The 25,238-nt window shown below is 39.9% G+C and overlaps 1 protein-coding gene across 2 annotated transcripts in view; it reads right to left on the reverse strand.

Moving 5' to 3' along the window:
- Positions 1-25,238, reverse strand: part of MTHFD1L (methylenetetrahydrofolate dehydrogenase (NADP+ dependent) 1 like) — a 186,689-nt gene that overhangs the window by 134,900 nt on the left and 26,551 nt on the right. Inside the window, exons 8-13 of one of the 2 annotated variants that reach the window (XM_072767891.1) lie at positions 22,301-22,412; positions 14,439-14,530; positions 12,731-12,828; positions 9,778-9,951; positions 1,718-1,854; positions 227-273 (exon numbers count right to left, since the gene is read on the reverse strand). In XM_072767891.1, the coding sequence (XP_072623992.1) occupies positions 227-273; positions 1,718-1,854; positions 9,778-9,951; positions 12,731-12,828; positions 14,439-14,530; positions 22,301-22,412 (660 nt within the window). The remainder of the gene's footprint in view (positions 1-226; positions 274-1,717; positions 1,855-9,777; positions 9,952-12,730; positions 12,829-14,438; positions 14,531-22,300; positions 22,413-25,238) is intronic. The other variant, XM_072767888.1, reaches the window with a different exon arrangement.

Raw genomic sequence — 25,238 nt, forward strand, 5'->3', positions numbered from 1 at the left:
CTACAGCAAAATATGTGAACATTTACACCAAATGGCAGAGACATTACATAGCTCATAACCATCAGGTCTCACCACTGTAAGTCATGTAAACATTTATGGTTTTCAGAGCCTTTAGGACTTTGGGATTGAGGATAAAGGACTGTGGGCCCGTGTTTATGAGGCACAGAAAAAAGGTTCCAGGAAGGAAAAACAGTGACACATGACATGTTTTTCACTGAGTCCTTACCTCCTCCATGGGGATGACCTGGGCATATCCGCCACCCGCAGCTCCTCCTAAACAACAGAGCAGGCACATTTGAAATCATTCACCAAGTACAGCTACACAGGATGAACAAGGCCCTAGGGATATGGCTCCCCAAACCTAGCAGGAAGGCATGCATCCCCAAGATGAAACAACAGGTAGTAAAAAACTATCTATCAAAGCAAAATAAAGGAGGGAAAAAAGTCTATTTTGTCCAAAGATGCAATTTAAGGACTTCAGTTTCTTGATTTAAAAAAAGGTAAAATAATATAGCAAATGTCATTACAGCACATATGGGATTATCTTATTAATCTATTATTAGATCTGTGTGGCTCTGTGTTATCTAAATTGCACATGCTTTAAGTATCAGAAAACTTTGTTCAAAAAAATCCATCTGGTGAACTCTGAACTAAGACATTGTAAAATTTGGACAATTGATTTTAGACAATAGTTACAATTTGTTATGCTATCCTTCAAAATAGTGAAGTCAGTACATTAAAAAGATTTCTCTTCCTTAAATCAATAGTGATACCTTCTGTGTCCTATCATTTTATAGTGTACCGTATTTTTTTATATGCTATCTCATTTGGTCCTCACAACTCAGGAAGCCAGATACTATAAACCATTTTGCACTTTCACAGATGCGGCTCAGAGAGGTTACAACTGGTTAAAGGTCACACAGTGGTGGAACACAGCCACGAATAAAACCGTAGTCTTCTTTTTCCGAATTTTGTGTTCATTGCACTGCATAATATATGACATTCTATGAGTTACCAGTACTTAATGAGCTAGGACTTATTAACATCTGTGACAGTAACATAAATATAATACCGCTAAATACCACAAAGTGCCAAGAACAAATAGTAATTGCAGCAATAAATGCTATTGTAATATGAGCTGAAGAATGACCTCATGATAAATCAGTGGAGAAAGAATAGTGAATGTGAAATTGCCAGATGGCAGCCCAGCACAGACAGACAGAAATTTCACCACATCTCGGTCCATAGCTGGTCAGTTTCTAAAGCTCTGCAGGTCTGACAGCGAAATCGGGATGAGCCCTAGGGTCCAATGGAAAAGCTCTCTTACTGTGTAGAGGGGAAGACCTTTCTCTGGGGCAGGAATGGTAAGACACCAATACGAATGGAAGAATCGCAAAATGGCTTGGCAAAAAAGGTGCTGATGGGCTAGAAGATTTCTGCCGAAGGCTGGAAGGGTGAGCTCGGGTCCATGACTGCTCCAGGGACCCAGGGAAATGGGCTTCCTGGCAGGCTTGGCTGAAATCCCCACCGCAGCCCCCTCTGTGGGAGGACCGCTGTGGGGTAAGCACGACATATTGAGTGTGGGAGGGGGGTATAGTGATGAAATACACCAGTTCCTCCGACAGGTTTTAGCTCCCGATCTGTTGATAATGTTCTTACAAAACTTCTCTGCCCAAAGTTTTGCTCTGAAAAATGTACCAGTTGTTACATCGAGTACCTTTAACTCCAAAAGTTGGTCCCTGAGAAGGCTGCCTGAGACAGGCAAAGGAGTTGATGTTCAGGTGTGCAGTCAATGCCTGCACGAGCCCAACTGTCACTGTGCTTTTCCCTTCACCAAGAGGGGTGGGTGTGATCCTGGTTTGGGGGAAGAAAAAAAAAAAAAGTGAGAATTTAATAACATTTCCCAAACAACCTATGCAAATCAATCTAAGGTGCCAGAACCAAATCAGAAGATATGGTAGAGAACACGCCATCCCCAAGTTCACTTAGTATTTCAGTTTTCATGGATCTTTATGGTCTACCCACATCACACAGGCCACGCTTAATCTAAAGCCAAAATACAGACACACCTTCAGCAAGAGACCAAAAAAGAAAAGTTACTCAGTGGTAATAGCATTATCAGCTTCACAAAATGTCATAGAATTACCCATCAAATGGTTTAAATGATTAAGACATGTCATTTCTTCTTGATGGGTGATTTGGCATTCATTCTGCTAGCGCCATTTACTGGGGGCACAATGTGGTCACAAGGCCTACTCAGTGATCTGTGGCCAGAGTCTCAGGATTGGAAGGCATCCCATCATCCCCACTCATTCATTTCCTTTTAGATATTAGCACTCAGGGCTTGTCCCCACCATGTTTCTTTTTTTTCCTTCTAGTTTCAACACAAACAATGACGGAGGCCCATTCTAGGATAGCCTATTCATTTCCAGATAATGTTTACAGTGAGAGAGTTTTTTGTCCTAAAGAAGAGATGTCTGCATTCCTGTAGCTCTGATCTCATAGAGTCAAACATACTAAACTCAATCCCTTCTCATATAATAGCTCCTCAAATATTGGGAAAGATTTAGTCCAACACTCCTCAGCACAGTAAGATCAAAAATGCTCTGGAGGGGCTTGTTGACTACAACACCCTACAAAATCAAGCATCACATAATAGTTACACCATCACAGCATTAAGTAAAAGAATGGGTGTTTGTGATGTTCCCAAGTAAGGACCCATACAACTATTCTTTAGCATGCTCTAGCCACTGTTATAAGATTTAAAAACTGTCATTTTGGTTTACAACTTGGTCTCCAATGAGTTAGATGGTGTGAGTCAGGTTGTACAGGACTCTCAATCACAACAAAACTCATAATCAAAGTTTTCTGACCTATAAAACCTAGTGGTATAACTCCAAGGAAGTAAAGCCCTTAGATATATCATCATCCCCAACTACCTCAGACCGCCACAGCAATACAATCAATCCTTCTTTCAAGAAATATTTATTAAGTACTACTATGTGTCAGGCCACTAGATCCTGGGGACACAATGATGACCAAGTTGGATCCCATCTCTGCCTTCCCAGAGCTTATGGATGATGGGAGATATGGACAGATCAACTGGCAATTGAAATAAAGTGAAAAACATGTATTTCAGAAAGTTGGCAATGAGACTGTGTTATGAGAGCACATGGTAGGAGGATCTGATTAGATTTGGAGTATCAGGGAAGTCTTCATAGAGGAAGTTAACACCTAAGCTGTGACCTGGCAAATGAATAAATGTTAGCCAAATAAAATTGAGGGTGGGTTTGGCATAGTTAATATGTGAGGCTCTGTTCTTTACATTTTTTAGGTTCTTTGTTACCCTCATTTGATTGATGAGGAAACTGAGGCATAAGAAATCTCAGTAACTCACCCGGGGCCACACAATTAGTAAGCAGTAGATCTGGATATCAAAACCAGGCAGCCACCCGGCTTCTCTAGGTTATTTCTATAGATAGAAATTGTAACTGCTGTTAACCACTAATTAGCAAATTAAAGCATGGGAATAGGAAGGATGAATCAGTGAGGGGAAACACAGGACAAAGAGGGATTAAGGACAGAATGGTCCAGAACATGTTCTCTTAAAGAACAGTCAGAAGAAAGCAAAAGAAAATTCAGAAGGAGCAGAAAAGAGAACACGATGATGAGGCAGGGGTGTGCCACGGGAGTCTTTGAAGGGAACCAAGGAAGTGCGCACAGAGTCACATGGCCCAGAGACACATGCTGCGGGGTGAGGGCCCTGCATCACTACACACAGCAACAAGGGCTCCCGTAGGCAGCTGGTGCACCAACCTAAACACGCCAGGTGAAGCAAACATCAAACTCCTCAAACCACTTGACACTTGGTCAATGTGAAGACTCAGTTACAAGAAAGTGTTTACACTTTGAGTCAACTTTCTCTTTCCTTAGCACAGCAGGAATAAAAGCAGTTGGTAAACCACAGGCATCACGATCTTATGATAGCCTGAGAAAAAAAATGTGGTATCAAAGATAGGGTGGATTAAGTACTGTACCAACCATTTACTGTTTGCAAAGGAATAGGTGGTTTACTTCAGCATGTCACATGAAGAATTACATTTTCATTCCCAAGGATGTGCTAACATAGCTGCTGGAGACAGCCCAAAGCAGACACGCCCAGAGATGACCTCCTCAAAACTTCAGCTAACCATCCAATTCTTAATTAGAAACACAGGACTGCTCAGCTTTCTGCCAACTAATACAATTCAGGAAAATAAAAAAAGCAGGAAGTATTTATTGGGAGCAATAAAAGGAGAGCTACAATAAAAATTGTATTTTACTTCATTCCTACACTTGATATCAGACTTAGGTTTAATTGTAGTACCATTCTCCTTAACTCTGACCCCAAAATTATCAAGTTGACTCAGAAAACAATGAGCACAACATTAACCTAATTTCTTTTTTTTTTTTTTTTTTTTTTTGGTTAAGAGCTTAGAGTTTATGGAGAGGGAACTATGGTTTTTAGTTCTCTACCTTAACATCTCCCTGCAGCTCTATCTCCTCCCCTCTGTACCCCAAAGCATCACTTTTTTAAAAAGATTTTATTTATTTATTTGAGAGACAGAAAGCATGAGAAGGGGGAGGGACAGAGGGAGAAGCAGATTCTGCCGAGCCGGGAGTCTGATGTGGGGCTCTATTCCAGGATGCCGAGATCATGACCTGAGCCAAAGGTAGATGCTTAACCAACTGAGACACCCAGAGCCCCTATATGTATGTATTACGTAACTTTTCAGAGGGTATCATTACAAGCTCTGTGACACAGCTGCCCTGCCTAACCAATCAACAAGTTCACTGAGGTGAAGAACACCCATTCTCAGTGCATTTCGAGGCACACATGAGCAAAAAAAATGCTTGACAAAGCAAAGATGCCTTTTCTAAGACAAATATGTGTACTGCTGACTATAGTACAATTTACTGTACTCTGTGACAGTTTAGACACATGCTTAAAGAAGTGTACTATTTACTCCAAGGTCAAAGAGATTGCTTATGCAGGTTGTAGTGGCAAAACTGCATGGGTCTCAAAATCTGAGTCAAGAACAGTATTATTGTCATGAGCCAAGGCTCTAACCATGCGCTCCAAACCTACCATGCTCAAGCAGCATATGAATATATCAATTACTCATCCCAGGCATCTTCCTGACTGGAAAGTTTTTAAAGGCTTTTATTCCTGACAACAAATTCTATAGTCCACTGGATTGTGTTTCCCATCACATTTGACTGATGTGAACAGTTCAAAGGCCCAGCCAGTAGTGATATCTTCTAAATACCTTTGTTTTATTCTTCAGGTTGTGCAAATAGCAAAAAACTCACAGATATTTAAATAGTTACCCAAAGCAGAAAAGCAAAATCTTTAAAAAGTCAGTAAAGGTTATTTTTACATGTACCAAAGGAATGGTTTGGAATATTAAAAGGAAAAAAAAATCAAATGAGGTATTTGGCATTCTACATGTATAAGAAAGTGATGTGCATGATTTTAATTATTCTTTAATGTGATATTCAGTCTGTTCACAGATAAATTTTGGCTTTGTTTTTAACTGCTGTCTGAGCAATTCAGAGCAGCTCTAAAAATTTCTGCACAGAAATCGGTAAAGGGCCAGTGGAGATGGGAGCCTGCACACACATTCAATGCCCTACAGCTGCACTCCACGGCAAGTTCTCAAACAAATTCCTTTTCATTAGTGTAACTGGGAAAATATGTAAAACTCAAGAGCCCCTAAGATTCTTTTGGCAGATTTCCCTGAACAATTCCCAATACTTTTCATTTCATCAGGCAAAGCAAATATAGTGATGTATAGGTGTAAATACCACGCGATGTGTAGCTGATGGAATACAGATGATTCTGATGGATTGAGAAATTCTAAAGTTTGAAGAATAGCTTTTAAAACGAATTAATCTGTTCTGCATTTGGGTTATTAACAGAAGATTTTTAAAAATCCCATTGTTTTATATTTTAATTCTACTGTTGACACATTTAAATCACATTTATGCTTAAGTTCAAATGTACAACCACAAATATATTGTTTAGGTTTCTTGAAGACTTGAGTATCTGAATTCTGCTAAAGCATGGGGAAACACTCATGTTATAGCATTCAGAAACAAAAGCAGGACACAAAATGGTATTTATAGCATGATCTCAATGTGTAAAAAGGATACATATAGAGAAAATCCTGGAAGGAGATATAAAAAATGTTTTAACACTTCTCAGTAATGAGATTTCATTTTCTCCTTTTTGTTTTTCATTATGTTAAATTTTTATTCTGTAAGCCAGTATAAGTTCCAGAATAATAAAAAAAAATCTTTCAGAAAAGGAAATAATTCCCCATTTAATGGAGGGGTCCTTTCTGTTTCTGAAGAAGTAGGGATAGCATGTGTAATGGTTTGTCAATTGTCACTTTCCTTAACTAATGTGGCCAAAAGTAAAACTATGGAGGTGGTCTTTATTGGAAATGAACTTTTCATTTTAGATTTTAAAAATATTTTATTTATTCACAACAGACACAGAGAGAGAGGGGCAGAGACATAGGCAGAGGGAAAAGCAGGCTCCCTGCAGGGACCCTGATGTGGGACTCAATCCCAGAACCCCGGAATCACAACCTGAGCTGAAGGCAGATACTCAACCACTGAGCCACCCAGGCACCCCTTCATTTTAGATTTAAATAAAATGATTGTCTGGTGTTTTAAACTGATCGCAAACATCCAGCTATTAAAAGGTTAGATTTAAAAAGGTAGTTTACACACTTAAACTCACACAGTTGTTTGTGTGGGTTACACAGTGTGGTATATATTTTCTAAAACTCTTCAAGTTTTCCTACAGACATAGGTATGTCTCGAAATCCTACCCTCACAGCATTTTTTTCAATGCAGTTGAATGGAACACAATTTAATTTTTGTTCTTCATAGATCTTTGTTTTGTAAGGAACATATACCACCATTTCAGAGAAAGAATTGTTTATCTCTTGGGGTTAAATCTGTACTTGAGAATTCAGGTTTCCTTTCATTTCTATTGACAATGACAACCTGGCTTCTTCATCTCAGATGCATATACAAATGCTGGCAAAGAAAGAGACAGGGTGGGGCAAGCAGCAATGTTCTATGGGCATGGACCAACACACAGCTATAATCCTAGGACAGACTAGCTGTCACTCTCCAGCATGTGGCTGGAGGCCAGCCCTTGACAGTATGAATTCAAGTTAGGAATCTGATAACAACACCATCAGAGTTTTTGTTTTAAAGTATCACTTCTGCATTCCCAACTAAGGGCAGGGCCACATGTAGACTGTGTTTTTTTTTCCAGTAATAACAAGCACCCAAAAGAGTAAATCACAGCCACTCCATATGGAACATTACTGCTTGAGTCTTCCTTGGTATCCTGAGAACCCACCCTCCTGAGTTTTCCTTATGTCTTCCCATGTTAAGCAGGGTGAGAAAACCAGCAAATCCACCTACCAAGATCACTTAGAGCCTGGAAAAAAGGAAACAAATTTGTGGATAAAATACTAAATTTACTTTTGAAGTTCTAAATGTCCAAGAGTTTATTTCTGAAAAACCAAAACAAAACAAAACAAAACTTGTATTAAGCACATTCCAGAAAAGCAATACTACACTCCATATGTGCTTCAAACCCTGGGACCCAGGGGTCCCCCAACCAACTCCCCAAGTCAGCTGGCTCCTTTCATGGATCTGACCCAGAAGGTGCCTGTAGCGAGGCCAACTCTCTTCTCAGCACAGAGCATCCCTGTAGCTCAGTGACAGAGACATTAGGGGTGGGGTCCTAAGTTGGAAAGGACCCTAGTAAGACGGGGAGTCCAACTGTACTGAGCCTGGAAGCCTGGAGGAGATTTAAGCCACAGGCAACAAAGTATGAATTCTTTGAAACCACAGCCACCAAGTGACTCTGAAAGCCCTAGTTGTCTATCTTTATAAAAGAGTGACAGAGGAGGGGAGGTAGGGAGAGAAAGAAATATGAAGAAATTTAGCTATTAAAGAGGTGATACAGATTGTATTTGATCTTTACTTGTAGTTTTATTATTTTTTTATTTATTTATTTATTTTATTTATTTATTTATTTATTATTTATTTATTTATTTTTATTTATTTTTATTTATGATAGTCACAGACAGAGAGAGAGAGGCAGAGACACAGGCAGAGGGAGAAGCAGGCTCCATGCACCGGGAGCCCGATGTGGGATTCGATCCTGGGTCTCCAGGATCGCGCCCTGGGCCAAAGGCAGGCGCCAAACCGCTGCGCCACCCAGGGATCCCTACTTGTAGTTTTAAAACGCTGAATTTAAAACCTCTAGGGATTTTTCCTAAGGAGGTCTTTGGACAAGTGCACAAATGAGCATGCTCAAGGCTGTTAATCTTAGCACTGTTGATAGTGTCCAAAAATGGGAAGCAATTTAAGCGCCCATCAACAGAGAGTTGGTTAAATAAATGTGGAACATCCTTATGATATTTTCAAATCACTTTTTGACCTGAATATACTTGAGAATTAAAAGCACGACGAACTGTCAGCTACTGAGCCACCCAGTGTGTTACAGTCTGGAAAGATGGATGAAATGGAATCCACCCACATCTCAGGCATTTTTAATGCCCCTGCCCCCAGAACCTAGGATGTGAGCAGCGGAATGATATGCAATCAGACAAAATGATAACCCAGCTCTGTCCTGACTCAGATGGAGTGAGGTAGGTATGCAACATGCTGTTGAAGAACAGAACAGCACTTGGAAGATGATGTCATTTATGAAAGACAAGATGGTCTCAAAGGTTAACAGCCCCCTCCTCTGGGTGGTAGGATTTGGGATATTTTACTTTCTTGTTTATAGTTTTCTGCATTTTAGAATAGCTTTATGAGTGTGTAAGGCTTTTAAAACCAGAAAAAGAAGCAAGGCATTTACATTAATAATTAAATATATAAAGATAGTTAACCAAGAGTCAAGTCCAGTTAGAAGAAATGTCTCTGCTTGTTAATAAACAGATTTTTGTGTCTTAAGCCTTGGCCTATATATCATCAATAAGTCACTGCAATGAAATTTCAAGACAACAAAGGAATTTCTATGGTCTCCTGATGTTCCCTCAGGTCACATTGAAAAAATATTTTAAATCCCTTGTTTTCTGTCATTTTTCAGCCAGTGAACATATTTCTTTTTTAAAAAAGAAGGAAAACAAACACTCCTTTTCACAAAAACTATGCATTTGTCTTTTATAAAACGACCAACACAAATGAAAATGGCCCAATATTAATTTTAAAATCCAAGAGGAGAGAAATAATGAACTTTGACAATGCAAATACACAAATATTTAGGATATTAACAGGAAAATGTTTAGTTTCACACAATTATCTGTACATTTTCCATTAAAATGTTATCTCTGAGTAGAACACATGTACCCAACTCAGTTAAAAATATTTTAATTTCAATTCTTATTTTGATTCTTATCACGAGAAACTAAAAGAAAAATCCAAGACAGAACAAAGATGATCAAAACACAATATAAGAAATAAAAAATACTAGACGAGGAATTCGTTATACTTTGTATTTTGTGGAGGAGACTAATTTGTTTTGCACTGAAAATGAAAACTTACCTCATGTCAAATGAAGGAATGCCAAGTGAAATGCACAAAAATATCAAGTTTGAGAAACAGATGAATTTGAGGGGTGTGATGATAGGTAAAAATAGGGAAGAGACTTTTATAAACATGCCTTTTTAGTACAAGAGATTTTCAAAGTAGTCTTACCCAGCTACTAAAACGTATTTTCCATCTGCTTGATCCTTTAACCTTTCCAGCAGGGACAAACGTACTTTGGCTTTGCTTTTGCCATAGATTTCAATTTCATCTGCAAGCAATCCTATCTCCTTGGCAAGGACATCCACGGCTTTTGGAGTCTGTGCTCTTGAAATCTCAAGATCACTGGGGGGAAAACACATAGGAGGCAAGTGCCTCCTCAGCTTAGGTGGTCACTGCTAGAGTGAAAACAGCCCTACGCCACACCAACAATTCAAGCAAAGCAATTGCTTTGTGGTCCTCTCTCCCAAGCAGTATTGAGCACAACTGCTAATAATTAACGTGCATGAAAAATAACATTTCTTTAGAGAAGCAACTCTTAAAAACTCATGAATATCACAGAATTCTGCCCAGGTACAAAGATAATACCAATACTATAGGAGAGAACTGTACGTTCACTGTAGAGTAGAGTGCTTTCTGTGGGTCATCACTGACTTTGTTAACCATGAATAGATGGGTTATTGCATAATGCGCTTACTGGGCTAGCCTCATGTGTCTCTTGGCGATTCAGAAATGTGGAAATGCTATTTTGTTTTATCTGTGTCCATACTTTCCCTCTCTTTTTCCTACTTCAAATCCAAAATCGTATTTCAAAATATTTTATTAATTGCATAACCGTCAGTAAAAGGACCTAGTGCTTGAAGCTCAACTTCAGACACAGGAAAAGTTTAGATGCTCTGGAGTGTCACCAGGCAAAAAATTTCTTCCGTTTGACCAGCAAGAAGAGAACACCACTGTTTATCTTCCAGGGGTGCTATGAAATCAGTATGTGCTGAACTTCCTGGAGAGTCTTTTGGGGCTCCTGAGCTCAGCTATTGGTTTTAATGGGGGTTCAGTCCATCCACCTGCCAGGCTGACCACCTGTTTGAGAGGAAGACCTGGCAGACACAGACAGAGCTTGGGAGAGCAGGTGTCAGACTCAGTCAGTCATCAGGGTTGATATCTGAGAAGACAGCAGTGCCCTGACTCACCCTGGAGCCCTTATTTTGGGGTATAGCAGGCTCCACTAGCAGGTGGCCCCTTGCTCTGATTTTTTCTTTCTCTTGCTCCTGCTGATAATCAACCCTAAGCCCTCACATGACTCTTTGTTCTCCTCCATGACTCCATGGAAGTCTGACCTTGGTGCAAGCGGTAACAGCGAACCTACTTCCAATGGGAACTTCTCTGAAGTGTGCCACGGCAGCTTGCAGAGGGAGAGTGTGCTTCAACCTGGATGTGGGCTGAGCTCTGTGCTTCCTTCCCCAGCCACACCAGCCTTGCCACTTCCAGTTCTTCCCTTCTCCCTTCACTGCTTATGGTCCCCTTCATTCTGCCTTCCTGTCTGCATCTTTTTTTTCTTTCTCTCCTCCCCAAATCTCCTAAATGGGAGAGTTGACTCTTGGAAAACCTCCCAAGTTTTTTCTTCACTAGCTAAAAAGCGACAGTGACATTGTTTTGATTTTTCAGGAATTTAGAAATTAGTCAGCCTGCCTTTCTTCCTCTAGTACCTCAGAAGTCAAATTTACTTCAGCAATTAAAACACTTCTTACCCCCAAGTGGAATTTATTTAGATTTATGCAAAGCCTTTGGTACATAATTGGGCAGGGTCCACTTCAATTTTTTTCTTTTTTAGTTCTCTGTAAGTAGAACATACTCATTTACTTTTAAAAATTGAAGTCCTTTAACAACGTAAGTAACTTCAAAAAATTAAGATACTTGATGAAACAGACTGCACAACAACAGGGGTGACATTACAAAGAACAACGTTCTCTAGAATTTATGTATTAACGAACACAGAAGATGACTACAATGTTCAGTCTATTCAGGGGTGAAAACACAGCCTGGTGGGTAGAATAAAGCCATGAATGTTCAGCTGTGACTCAAGGAAATGGATCAGATCTAATGAATGAAATGAAATGAGATGTTAGTCAATTCCTAGAGGTTTTATCTACAGAAATGTTTTCCTTTTTTTTTTTTTAAAGATTTATTTATTTATTTATCATAGACAGAGAGAGAGAGAGGCAGAGACACAGGAGGAGGGAGAAGCAGGCTCCATGCCGGGAGCCTGACGTGGGACTCGATCCCGGGACTCCAGGATCGCGCCCTGGGCCAAAGGCAGGTGCTAAACCGCTGAGGCACCCAGGGATCCCCCAGAAATGTTTTCCAACAGCATCATGCATACCCTGGATGAAGAGGGTGAGGCCAATTCACTGGAGTCAGGGCAGCCAGGGGGACCCACAATGAAGCTGGAAAATGCATTTCTCTGGCTCTGGTATCTTATCTAATGAATTATTCCTGCACTACGTATTTCCAAATTTATGCAGAGAATATATAGTTTGCACTTCATTAAATGCTATTCTGAAGAAAATATCCATCTGGAGTATCACAGAGTAGTCAGATAATAGATATTACCATGTTCTGAGGAAAGTTGAACTCACTTCCCACGTTGAATGGTGTTTGGTTTGGTTGGTCATTTGCCCCTAGGGTAGACACCTACCTGGCCATGAAGACCAAGCTGACAGAGGAGTTGGGCATTTTTTACACTGAAAAGCATATTCCAAACATCATATTACCCTATTTTGTCAACTATAAGACACCATTATGTTATAGATCAGTAAGAAGAAAAAAACGATGCCACTTAATATAGGATATGCTGTTGACAATAAGGAGCATACTGACTTCAGAAATGAAAAAATATGGATATTTTCTATACATACTAGAACTGATAAAATATGGTAAACATGTTCATTATCATTTAATATTTAGGACTTAAATGACAGAAAAACTAGTGCAGCAATGTGATTAGAGAAAATTGTCCACCACCAAAGCTATAATACCACGAGCTATGCCCCCACCCAAAGGGTAACTTTGGACATCTGAGGCACTTTGGTGACCTGACATCACTATAAACAAATCCCGTGAATACCTTGGTACGGGGGAGAGAGGCTGGAGTTTCAAGCAGTGAAGTCTCCACCTTGCGTGCTGCTGTTCGCGTAGCCATCTCCTTCCACTACTGACCATGTTCTTTAAGGGACAGAAAGGAAAGCATGTTATACCAGTAAAGGCTGACAGGGTAGGTATCTACAACTATGAAAATACTGTTTGGGGATGTTATGTCATGAAAAGTTGCACAATAATCCAAGTGAATACCAGGAACAATTTTATTCACATGCAATTAGCATAGTACGTTTTTCTTAAAAAGGAAAATGTGAGACATAGGTATTTTTAAAATAGGTTAAGTGTTCACTAAAGACATCAAGATAGAATAAAATTATAGTGTGTTCTTCATCTCAGAAGAGAACAATGAGAGAAATAGGAGAATGCATGAATGATCAGCTTGGACGCCCAGCTTTCAAAATCTGCAACACTGTTTTGAGTATAATCCTTTTACAGTTGGTATAATAAAACAAGAACATTGAATTGTGAAATGATGATACACAAAGAGAGACAGAGAAATAAAATTTGGCTTAGGTTAAAATGCGACACCCAATCCTTATAGAAAGGTATTATATTCCATTTGGAAGTACAAGTTTTATTTATTTTTATTTATTTTTATTTTTTACAAGCGGGGGCAGTTTATTTATTTATTATTAGTGAGCTCTACACCCATTGTGGGTCTTGAATTCATGACCCTGCTCTACTGAATGAGCCAGCCAGGCACCTGTGGAAGTAAAAAGTTTTAACTGTATACACCACGTATATAGGAAAGAAACTAAAAGTTGCTTCTGTTTAATTCTACTGCGGCAGAAATTACAGGCTCAGGTTTCTCTCCTAATATTGAACATCACTGCCAGCAGTCCTCACCACCTTCCAGCACTAGCAGAATGCACAGCCGGCGTGGTAGCAAGCTGGAGATCTTGGGCTTTGGGTCATACCGATGGTGGTGCTTTGAAAAGCAGTCCACAAAACCTTGAATATTCCTGTCTTCAAAAGGTGGGTCAAATTCTCGTTCCCTGAATGTGAGCTAGACTGCTGATTTATTTCTAGCAAGGAGGAAAAAGGGGAGCGATGATGGGTAACTTGGATAGCTAGGCCATAAAACCTACTGCGGCTTCCTCCTTGCCTCCGTCTTTGGATCACTCAATCTGGGGGAAGTTAGCTGCCCCATCATGAGAGTTCTACTAAGAAGTCTGTATGGTGACAGTCTAGGGCATCTTGTCAATAGCCACGTGACTGAGCCATATTGGAAGTGGAGGCTCTGGCCCCACTCAAGCCTTTTTGCTGACCTCCTGATTTCAACTGCATGAGAGATCCTGAGCCAAAACCATACACCTGAGCTGCTCCCAAATCTCTAACCCACAAATACTGTGAGATAATAAATGTTTATTGTTCTAAATTGCAAAATTCTGGATAATTTATTCTACAGCAATAGATAACTAACAACAGACCCTGATTTGGGTCCCCATCCCACCCTCGTCATTTAACGAAAGGCAAGTTTTTCTAAGCTTCCATTTCCTTATCTACCAAATGGGAACAACATTATCTTGTAGGGCTATTGTGAGAATTAAATGACATTCTGTGTGTTAGGTGTTTAACACTGTGTCGGCTCAACAGAAAATACTTGTCAAATGTTAGCAACTATTATAATTACAGCTCCCAACTCAAAAACTCTCAAAGAGCTGTGGCAAACAAACCTGAATCCGCAAAGCAGCAGCAAGGAGACTCACATCATCCTCTGCAATGAGACCATTAAAATGTACCCCAAGAGAACCACATCCAAGCTTCCCTAGAAAAAATTTGAGGAGGAAAAAAAAAAAAGATTTTAGGATACTCTCATTTACAACCAACTGCTCCTAGTAAAAAGCCAGTGTGCTGAGTAATCTCATTTTCAACCAAGGAACTTAGGCTGTCATGGCACAGCTCCTGGGGGGTCACCTGTCCCTGGCACAGCCTTGGGACTCTTGACTGCGCCACAGATTTTAGAGTCACACTGAGTGAAAATCTTGCTTTCACCTCTAACCAGGAACTGTGACTTTGGGTCTGTTAATTACTGTGGGTAGTTACAACCCCACTGAGGTCTGTGAGAATGAAATGTGATGTGGTACGAAAAGGGCTTGGCATCTGATGTATATGTTTAAACAGTACATATGAAATAAAAGCAATTGCACTCATGTATACAAAGCATAAGAATGAGGACTGAAACACAGCATAATCACAGCCTAAGGGCTGTGTAGAAGATCAGGCTTTCTTTGATAACCTTAAAAATCCCTGCCATAAAAGTAATATGACCAAGTTTCCATAAAAAAGTGAGAAATTGTCTTTTAGGATATTCATTTTCAGGATGATCTGGTTTTCAAAATACAGAGGCAACTGTAAGAATTCTACTTCTCCCTTCTTCAGTGGGCACTTACAAAGGTTATGAAAAGCGAGCACACATGTAAAATGCTTTAGCCTATATTCTCCCTTAGAGAAAAAGAAACATTTCTCATAGCAACTTTTTTGAATTAAGAAACTATTTTCCTCTATTTTGGACCACTTGACTCTTATATTATCCATTTTGCTGACAGTCCTTTGCAAGAAAGAGCACAAAACACTTACCCTTAAGTGTTCTGTGATGCTCTACAGTCAAACGTATTAAGGGTGTTGGAAAATCATATCCCTCTGGTATTGTTTAAAGATTAGCAACACTTCACAGTTTTATAAATCATATTTAGGCAAAAGCCAAGAGTCATAGAGAATGAGATTGTTTTGTTTTGCTTGAACCACTAGAGATCTGATCTAAAGGTCTTGTCCAAACATTATGGAAAAGAAATATACTTCTTTCCTTTTAATCTCTATCTTTAAATGATGAAGAAATAAGAAAAAGCTACATGCCAGGAGCTGGTATTATTAATTTATTAATAATGCAATTAATGCATAGTCCCAGAACAGAATCACAAGTACCCATGCAAGTGAAGAATATTTCACCTACAGAGTTACACAGTAAGCAATTCCTCCCATAATCTCAGCCACTGCCTTGCATAAGATAGAAGGTGATTAAAATCAACAAAGATTTTAAAACACAATACAAAATGTGCCTACACATATATTTTAAATGTTAGAAGAATCTTACAAGGGGATGCCTAGGTGGCTCAGTGATTAAGCATCTGCCTTGGGCTGGGTCATGACCCTGGGGGTCCTGGGATCTTAAAAAAAAAAAGAAAAGAAAAGAAAAGAAGAAGCATCTTGCAGGAACCAACATTTCCCTTTCTGAAGAAAGTTACTTGAATTTCAATAATGCTTTTGGTATCATAGTGTTTTCTTTTCCTTCTACTACATTCCATCCCAGACAATTATGATTAATGTTTTCTTTCTGGGAAAATGTAAAATGGTGATCTCAAGGTGACTGGATCAGAAGTTGTTACTTTTTTCTGTCTACTTTTCTCTGTTTCACAAACTGTCATGAACACTGTATTGTTTTTGTAGTATGAATAGATGTCATCTTAAAACTGAGAACTTTTAAATTTGATAACTTAAAAAACCCCTATCATAAAAGTGATAAGACCATTTTTCCATAGAAACTGAGAAATTGTATTGTAGGATATTAATGTTAAGGATAACCTAGTTAAAAAGTTCTGAATCCAGAGAATTTGAAGCAATGAAGATGGTAACTCAGTGAATTGGGAATAACATTCTTAACAAATTTCATGGCTAAAGAGAATCAAGAAAGGAAATCATGACCTCACCCCTCTGCCTGTGTAGAGGCAGGGCTCCACCCGGAGGCTGTCTACACTCTGCCTGCCAAGGCTGTCTGCACTCAGCCCACGAGTCCGGCAGGGGTCCCAGGGGTCCCGTCCCAAACCAAATGGGTCTTTTCACTTCCCACTAAACACTCCCCATTTACTCGTGGTTCTTCCAAGGACAGGTCAATGAATCACTTTAAAAGATGGCCTTTCATTTATAATTTTTCTTCCTAACCAAACTTTCTACAACAAGAAAATGTAAGGCTAATGTGTCATAATGCTTTCCCTGGAAATCAGAATGGTACTTTCCCTGACAGGAGCTGTTTTGAGACCACCCTGGGAATTTTGCCAGAATAAATGAACTGGGAGGGACCAACGCAAATTCTTCTTTGGTCTTCCTGCCATCTCTGCTATATGGACACATTTCAGCTTTTCTGCTGTCTGGCCCAGGGCACCCTTCTTATCACAAAAGCATTGTATGAACCCTCAAATATGCTCTCATCCTCTGGGAGAAATGAGTAACTTAGAAAAACTTTATGTGAAGTTTTGAAAACAGGAAAAGCTAAAAAAAAAAAAAAAACTATAAATTAGTATAGATAACATTTTCGAAATCACTGGCGATTAGTTTTAAGTTAAATATATATTCATCTTATAGGATAACAAAAAATGCAATAAATGAAATCTTTATATAATTTTTGTAACAATGCTCACAAGGGTTGAACTCATAGCTTAAAACATTTGAATTCCACCACCAAATAACAGTGTCTTTTTTTTTTAACAGAATATAATGTAAGAATTTTCAAAAAAAGAGGAATTAAATTAGTATCAACTTAAATAAATAGCTCTTTTGAAATCACTGAAACCAAAGTAGGAAGAAGTTAACAGAGTCTGTATATAATAAGTTGTATATTCTAAACATCTTGAGACTTTTTAAAAAGTGAGAACACTAAATGTATTACACTGAGAACTAGTTAAAATTTGAAATGAAACCTGACAATAACATTTGAGTCCAATGTTTTAGAATTTCCTGGGAAAAAAAAAGAAGGGAAACAGGTAATAGATATAATGGATTTTGGAATAATTAGAGTTCAAAATTCATAAGCAAATGTCCTTATTTTATTCCAAGTGCACTAAGATAAAGATTGTATTACAGGTGTGTCTAATTTCTTTAAAGCTACCTTCTTACATTCTAAGAAACTCATCGGGAAGAGACCTTCCCTGACCTGGATTTTCAAACACAGACTTACATTTTGCTAATATGAAATCTGAAAGCTATTTTGTGTGCTAGGGGTTTGAAGACAATCAAGTGGAGGGAGGAGGTGGTGGACCACTTAGTGGCAGCTCCTATGAAAGAGGTGCTATGAGGTGAGAGCTCATTTATTCCTCTCGAGAGCCTTGTTTCCATCGTACCCACAAGGAAACTGAAGATCACGGAACTTAAATTATTTGCTCAAAGTCACACAGCTTGTAAATACAATGCAATTAAGAGATAACCAAAACCAAAACAACCTCTCTTCTCTTTGAGTAAAATCAATATAACCCAAATTCCATGCTTTTCCAAACACTGTATTAATTATACCGTCTCCTTTTGGGCTCATGAGAGAGAAAGTTTCAGGTCTCCCAGGGTTCCCCAGGTCGTTAGCATGAACCCTGAGATGCACCTGGGGTTCTCCTATCACTCCACACTAAATATACTTACACTCACTTAAAATGATGCTGTCAAGTACTCTGACCCACAAAACTGCTGTTTTGATATTCTTCTCTGGGCCCAACATCAGACCAGCTTCTCCTTTGTCCCATCAGGAAATAAGTCTTAATATTAGAGTACAAAATGGTCTTGCTTAGGATGAATTCTGTTCTTTAGCAAGCAGAGCATTATAAAATCACAGCTTCTGTGATTTGAAACTTAATAATAAAATATTATTGTTATAGCTAGAAAACTGAACATTAACATGTCCTTCTTTTATTTGTTTATTTAGTTAGTTATTTTTACTTGGTAAGGATTTATTATCCAATCATTAAGTCATTCGCTTTCTCAACTCACTTCCAATAGATCAGATTTTCCCTTTGGCATGTCATAGATTTTTATATGCCAGAGTAAAGAACCATAGTATAATTTGGTACTACTCAAGGAAGATACATGTTCCTCTTTTAAATCAAAACATTAGACTCATGCCACAGAAGAGTGAACGGATCCAACAAGTTAGGTGTAATTGTTTTCTGAGCACTGCCTCTGGGATATCAGCCATCTGAAAAATCTCTCCTGGGATTAAATATTCAATAAAATGCCTCTATAGAATTACCTCATTATAAATCACCATATCCCACCTATCTTTATGGAGGGGGGGAAAGGGAGGCCTGTACCTTTAAGAGGAGTATGAAAATTTCATTATAAACCCTGCATTCACCCAATCATCAGTTATTTAGGAATCTTTCATTCTTAAGTGTGAATAAAAGCATCTTTCCTTTTAATAATGCTTTAAGAAGTCTTTGTTTAAGGTGGTGAGGTAATGCAAAAAAGGGAGAAAAAAAGCCTTTCATCAATCTATTCGGAGATTAAATTTTCATACTAATCAAAGTTGCTAAAATTAAAATTGCCTGGGGTTCCTGGCTGGCTCTGTCAGTACAGTGTGGGACTCTTGATCTCAGGGTGGTAATTTCTAGTCCCATGTTGCATAGAGAGATCACTCAAAAATAAAATCTTTTAAAAGGTTCTCTCTCAAAAAATTAAAATTGAATAAATAAAAGTGAAAACTCACTATCAGGAAAAATCATGCTCATATGAATGGTGCGAACATTCTACTTAATCACTAGAGCATTTTTCATCTTGTCTTTGCCCTCTCAGCCCTGTGTTTGCATGAGAGACAAGTTCAAGGAGATATCTATGTATCTACAAACTTCAAACTGTAATCAACCAGAGTACAATTCTGAGTCCAAGTTGATTCACTCATTCAACACTCAGTATTTATTGAGCATGTATTATGTGTCATGTACTAATTCTGGGCAGTAGGCATTCAAAAATCAAGATGAAAACTGCTAGTACTGGACCAGACACATTTAAAATAAACTAACTGTAATCAGTCTACATACAGAATTGTTCTGTCAAAATATAATGCCTTGATCCTTTTTGTTCCCCCCAGAAGGATCACTACATTGAAATCTAATGTTTTTATGAATGCCTTTAAAAAAGTAAAGGTCCTCAAAAGAAACCTATTAAAAATAAGACACAGGGGATCCCTGGGTGGCTCAGTGGTTGGCGCCTGCCTTCGGCCCGGGGCGTGATCCTAGAGTCCTGGGATCGAGTCCCTCGTCTGGCTCCCTGCATGGAGCCTGCTTCTCCCTCTGCCTTTGTCTCTGTCTCTCTCTCCCTCTCTCTGTGTAGCTCATGAATGAATGAATAAAATCTTAAAAAAAAAAAAAAGACACAGTTTCACCAAAAAAAAAAATATATATATATATATGTCACCTTCATTTATTTAATCATAGAGCTCAAAGGTATTCCAAAAGAACACTGAAGTAGTGTCTCTCTCCAGCCAGGATTATGCCAAAGTTGTCCCTAAATATATAAACTTTAATTAAAAGAAAATACTGCAAGTAAATATAACAGCAAAGCAGCATTCATTTAAAAGAACATAAAGGGGACGCCTGGGTGGCTCAGCAGTTGAGCGTCTACCTTTGGCTCAGGGCATGATCCTGGGGTCCTGGGATCAAGTCCTGAATCAAGCTCCCCTCAGGAAGCCTGCTTCTCCCTCTGCTTATGTCTCTGCCTCTCTCTCTCTGTGCGTCTCATGAATACATAAATAAATCTTTTTTTTTTTATATTTATTAGAGACGGGATGGGGGGGGAGGAAGAGAAAGAGAGAGAGATGCAGAGACACATGCGGAGGGAGAAACAGGCTCCATGCAGGGAGCCCAATGCAGGACTTGATCCCCGGTCTCCAGGATCATGCCCTGGGCTGAAGGCGGTGCTAAACCGCTAAGCTACTGAGGCTGCTTACATAAATAAATCTTTAAAAGAAAAGAATATAAAGTCATAATTGACTTTCCTCATCCAAATTTTAAGCAGAGGAACAAATCTGTGATGGCCATCATTTATGGTTTGGGCCTTGCTTTTTTTCAGGTGGGGAAAGAAAGTTATATCCCGAAACTACATATAATTCAAAGAAATTATTTAGTGCAAGCCTTTTATTTGCTAAAAGGGGAAATTAATCCTATATTCACATTATATTATACCTCTAATTGCTTTATTCATCTGTATGATATTCATGCAGAGCCAAGTACCTGAGCATTCTGGGAAATTCCTGGGCATCATCCCTGCATACTCCAATCCACCCCACCCCCTCCAGCCCCAGAGGGCTTTTAATATGATTGGTTAATTTTGGGAGGAGGAAAATTTCCTTTTTTTAAAAAAATATTTATTTATTTATTATTTATGATAGACATAGAGAGAGAGACAGGCAGAGACACAGGAGGAGGGAGAAGCAGGCTCCATGCCTGGAGCCTGATGCGGGACTCGATCCCGGGACTCCAGGATCACGCCCTGGGCCAAAGGCAGGCGCTAAACCACTGAGCCACCCAGGGATCCCCCGGGAGGAGGAAAATTTCCTAGAGGGGTGGGTCTATTATTTTTCTTTTTGAAGTAACGGTTATATATTAATAATAGTTATATGAGTTTCAGTAATACATTGTTTTCTTTTCCTCCTATTACATTCCAATCCAATTAAGTTCAGTGCATTTTTTGTGGAAGAATGTAAAATGGTTATCTCAAGGTGACTGGATCAAAGTTTTACACACACACACAATTTGTTTTTTTGTTTTTTGTTTTTTTACACACAATTTGATACTATTCTCTATTTCACTCTTCTGTGGAGCAGTCTAGGTTTCCAGATCTAGCAAAAGTGAAAGAGGACAGAGACCCACTTTGGCTCAACCTCTGACCACCCTGGGGAAAAATGCTGCCCAACAGGCCAGCTCAGCATGGTCCTCTCCAACACTGAAACCTGAAGGCTGCAGGTGACAGGGAAGTAGGATCTCTTATACACACGTTACCCAAGGATTGAAAAGGTGGGCTAGGTACAGTACAAAGCTTTCTTACTCTCAGAGAGTCTTTCAGTGAATGAGAAAAAAGCATCCCTCTGGGCCTGTTCTACTGGCCCCTGGCCTGGATATGCTGATGTGGGCACAGCCCGAGCTCCTCTGAAGGGTGGTGGGGGCGGGGAGGTCTGGTATGGTCCCAGACATTCCTGGATCCCTTGGTGAAACACCATCCTAAGACCACCTGTTTCTGATGGCGACTTTCACACTGCTCTGAGGTGCTCTGGGGCTCCAAGGAAGTGCCTGAGGGGTCACTGCAAGGGGAAACCAGGCACAGGGCTGGTCTCCATTCCCATCCCTCCCAGCAACTATTTTCATTTGCTTTGACATGTTGAGGTTCATCTAAAGATTTCTTTGGGAGAATGGATTCTGCTTTGTTGTACAAGACTGGAAACCACTATTTCTAGTGTATCTCACACATGGACGGATGATCTACTTCAGATCACAACCGACCTGACTACTCCATGCTAGGGGCCAGGAGGGGCATGTCTGCATGTGGGAGTGGGAGGCGGCTACCGAAGCTGGCATCTTGGCTTCTCTTCACCTGACGATGTGGTTTCAGTATCAGGTAACTCAGTGAGTAGGCCGTCAACATTCTGAATTTCCTATTCTCTATACAGATGCTGATGATGACCAACCTTTCAGGGACATCCTCTCTTCTGAATAAGGTTAACATTTCTCATAACAATCTTACCTGCTTTCATTAGCAGCCCAACACCAATTTTAAGACGTTTGCCCACCTGATAGGAAGTCATGGGAACAGTTGAGAACCGTAGTTCCTGGCTGTATCCAAGAAAGGGGAATATCTTCTGGCTTAGGAGAGCCTAACACCACAATATCAGCCTCAAGAAGCTAGAAAGAAAAAGAAAAACATCACATGTGTTTTAATCTGTGGCAGAGACACATGACTAGCGATCTGTGTCAACTAACTTCCATGCAATAGATAACAGCCATCCAGTTTGGTGCCACCCTAAGAACATGGACAGAATCACTTCACTAATTTCTTAATGCAGCACATGTCAGGACAGGGCATGATTACCATATCCTAGAAAGAAAAAGGGGCACAATTTCTTCAAGGTAGCCAGTTCAGCGTGTCCACTGGGTGCAGTATCACCATCTACATGTTTTCACCACTAACTACAGTCTCCAGAGAAAGGATGGGGCCATGGAAACTACACGGATGGAGGCAGGAGACTGAAAGGGGTACAGGATGGGTGGTGTCCGGATTCATGCAGTGGCTCAGGAGGAGGGTGGGGGTGGTTGCAGGCGAGCCACTTGAAGATCTGGCCAGTTTGGGGGGCCTGCAAGGCCTGTACAACTATAGTCAAAATTAGGCCCATATGGAACTTTTACTGGATCTATGGGAGGAATTTCAAAAGCTCAAGAAAGAATCTCATTTTCTGGGAGGCTCTGCTTAGTCTCCTGTCAAACTGCTTGTTTCTTTGTTTTTTGTTTTTTGTTTAAGAAAAAGGAAAGAATGCAACTATTGACACAAAACACATTAATCACAACCGTCTTGTCCAATTTTGATAACAGTGCTGGAGAAACATGTCTGGTAGGAAGGGGACATTTAGAAGAGATTGATCTCAACCAAATAATGACCACCTGTCCCAGTACTATCCCAACTAAGCAACAGACGATCACAATCTGGATCCATGTGCAGAGGTGAGAGGTGGAGGAGGAATCTGAAGGACCTATGAGGGAAAACAGCTCTGATTGCACATGTCAGCTATGTGGGTTGGCACTACCAACCCACTTAATAGACAAGGAAACTGAGGCTCAGAAAACACAAGCACCTCTCTCATAAGTCCTGTTTCCCCTAGAGGAGCCAGTCTTAGAACACTCAATGAGGGAGAAAGAGACAACTGCCCGTCCTCCACTTCCCCACACTGCTTTCCTCCCCACATTGCTTTGCCCGCAGACTTCAATGCCCTGCAACCAACTGCAGACTCTTTAGAATCAGACAGATACAGGAGAGGGAGACAAAACATAGACATACCCATTGCCGCTACCACCACCCAAGTTCCCCATAACTAAAGGTGCTCATGCGCCCTCATCCATTCTCTGCTTGGACAGGCTGATTGCTGCGGGAAACACCGGGTCAGCAATTCAGCCTAAGTCTTCTGTAACACACTTTGGGCAAGAGGCTGCATCCACTAACGTCTCTTAAAAATCTCAGGACAAGAGATGGCAGTGCAGGGAAGCAGATCCATGACAGGCCTAGCTGGTTTATGAAAGAAAAAGGCCAGGATCTAGAACAGATCCAAATTCCTCTGACAGGAGGAACACGATAACAATTTAAAAGGCATGTCTTTTCAAAGAGCAGGTGAAGGCAACCTTTAAAGTTAGCATCCCAGGAACACCTGATCTATTTGATCAATTTGGTCACGTCAACAGGGAAAAGGGAATTAACACATTCACTGGACCCAAACAGTGCTTGCTGCTTTCCACTACCACACATTAAGACACAGGAAAAGTATGCTGAAATGGTGTCACAGTAAATCAATTGCGTGACTCACATTAAAAAGAGAAAAAGCCCCTACTAAAACTGTCATCCTTTTTTTTTTTTTAAGATTTTATTTATTTATTCATGAGAGACAGACACAGAACGAGGGGGGGGGGCAGAGACACAGGCAGAGGGAGAAGCAGGCTCCATGCAGGGAGCCCGATGGGGGACTCGATCCCAAGCCCTGTCTCTCCTAAAGGACGGCTCTGTGGGCTTTGAGAAGGCCCAAGAGGACAGGGAAATAAGTATTTTTTTTTTTAAGATTTTATTTATTTATGAGAGAGAGAGAGATGTAGAGACACAGGCAGAGGAGAAGCAGGTTCCATGCAGGGAGCCCAATGTGGGACTTGATCCTGGGGCTCCAGGATCACGCCCTAGGCTGAAGGTGGCGCTAAACCGCTGAGCCACCCGGGCTGCCCGTCATCTTTTTTTTTTTTTTTTTTTTTAATGCTGTGGGACCACAACACTGTGAAACGGATTTCAAAAGTTTACCGCTAACATCCCCAGTAATCTAGTACAATTAGTGCCACATGTTCTCCAAAGGCAGATCCTAAGAGCCACTAAATTTTTGAGTGATGTTACATTTAGGGACAAAAAAGTGTTAAGGAAAGAGGATTTTAAACATCTGAATTTAAAAAATGTACTTCTTCATCTATTGATACTACTGGAGATATTCAAACATAGCAAGCCTCGAGAGAAAACTCAAATGTTTAACTCCCGTTGGAAATGATCAGCAGATAAGAAATGCCATTTTTGCTACATTTTCATGCACAAGAGCAGCAAAAACAGAATATGTTAAAACTTTTATAAAAAGGAAGTTAAAAAAAAAAAGGAAGTTAATAAGTACAAGCCCAAAACATTCATTTTGGAAAAAGCCAAGGATCACAGGTTCACGTAAGTCCCCCAAGAACACTTAGTTTCCTACACATGGTGCCTTTGATACAACCTGTTCTTTTCATTACCTATAAAACTCGGGGATCTCATTCTGACTCCTCAACTCCATATTTAAATACGACCCTCAAGTGGGCTGTGCTAATAAGCAACTGGAGGACAGTTGATCCCACAGAGAAACGACAAAAATCTCCACCATTAGGAATGATCACATTGGAGATGCTAATTCTTTCTGGAAGGAAAACTGCTAGCTGCTTAAATCAATAAATAACTCACTGAGG

This window comes from Vulpes vulpes, chromosome 1, assembly GCF_048418805.1.
Source record: "Vulpes vulpes isolate BD-2025 chromosome 1, VulVul3, whole genome shotgun sequence".
In the NCBI taxonomy this organism is placed as follows: Eukaryota; Metazoa; Chordata; class Mammalia; order Carnivora; family Canidae; genus Vulpes; species Vulpes vulpes.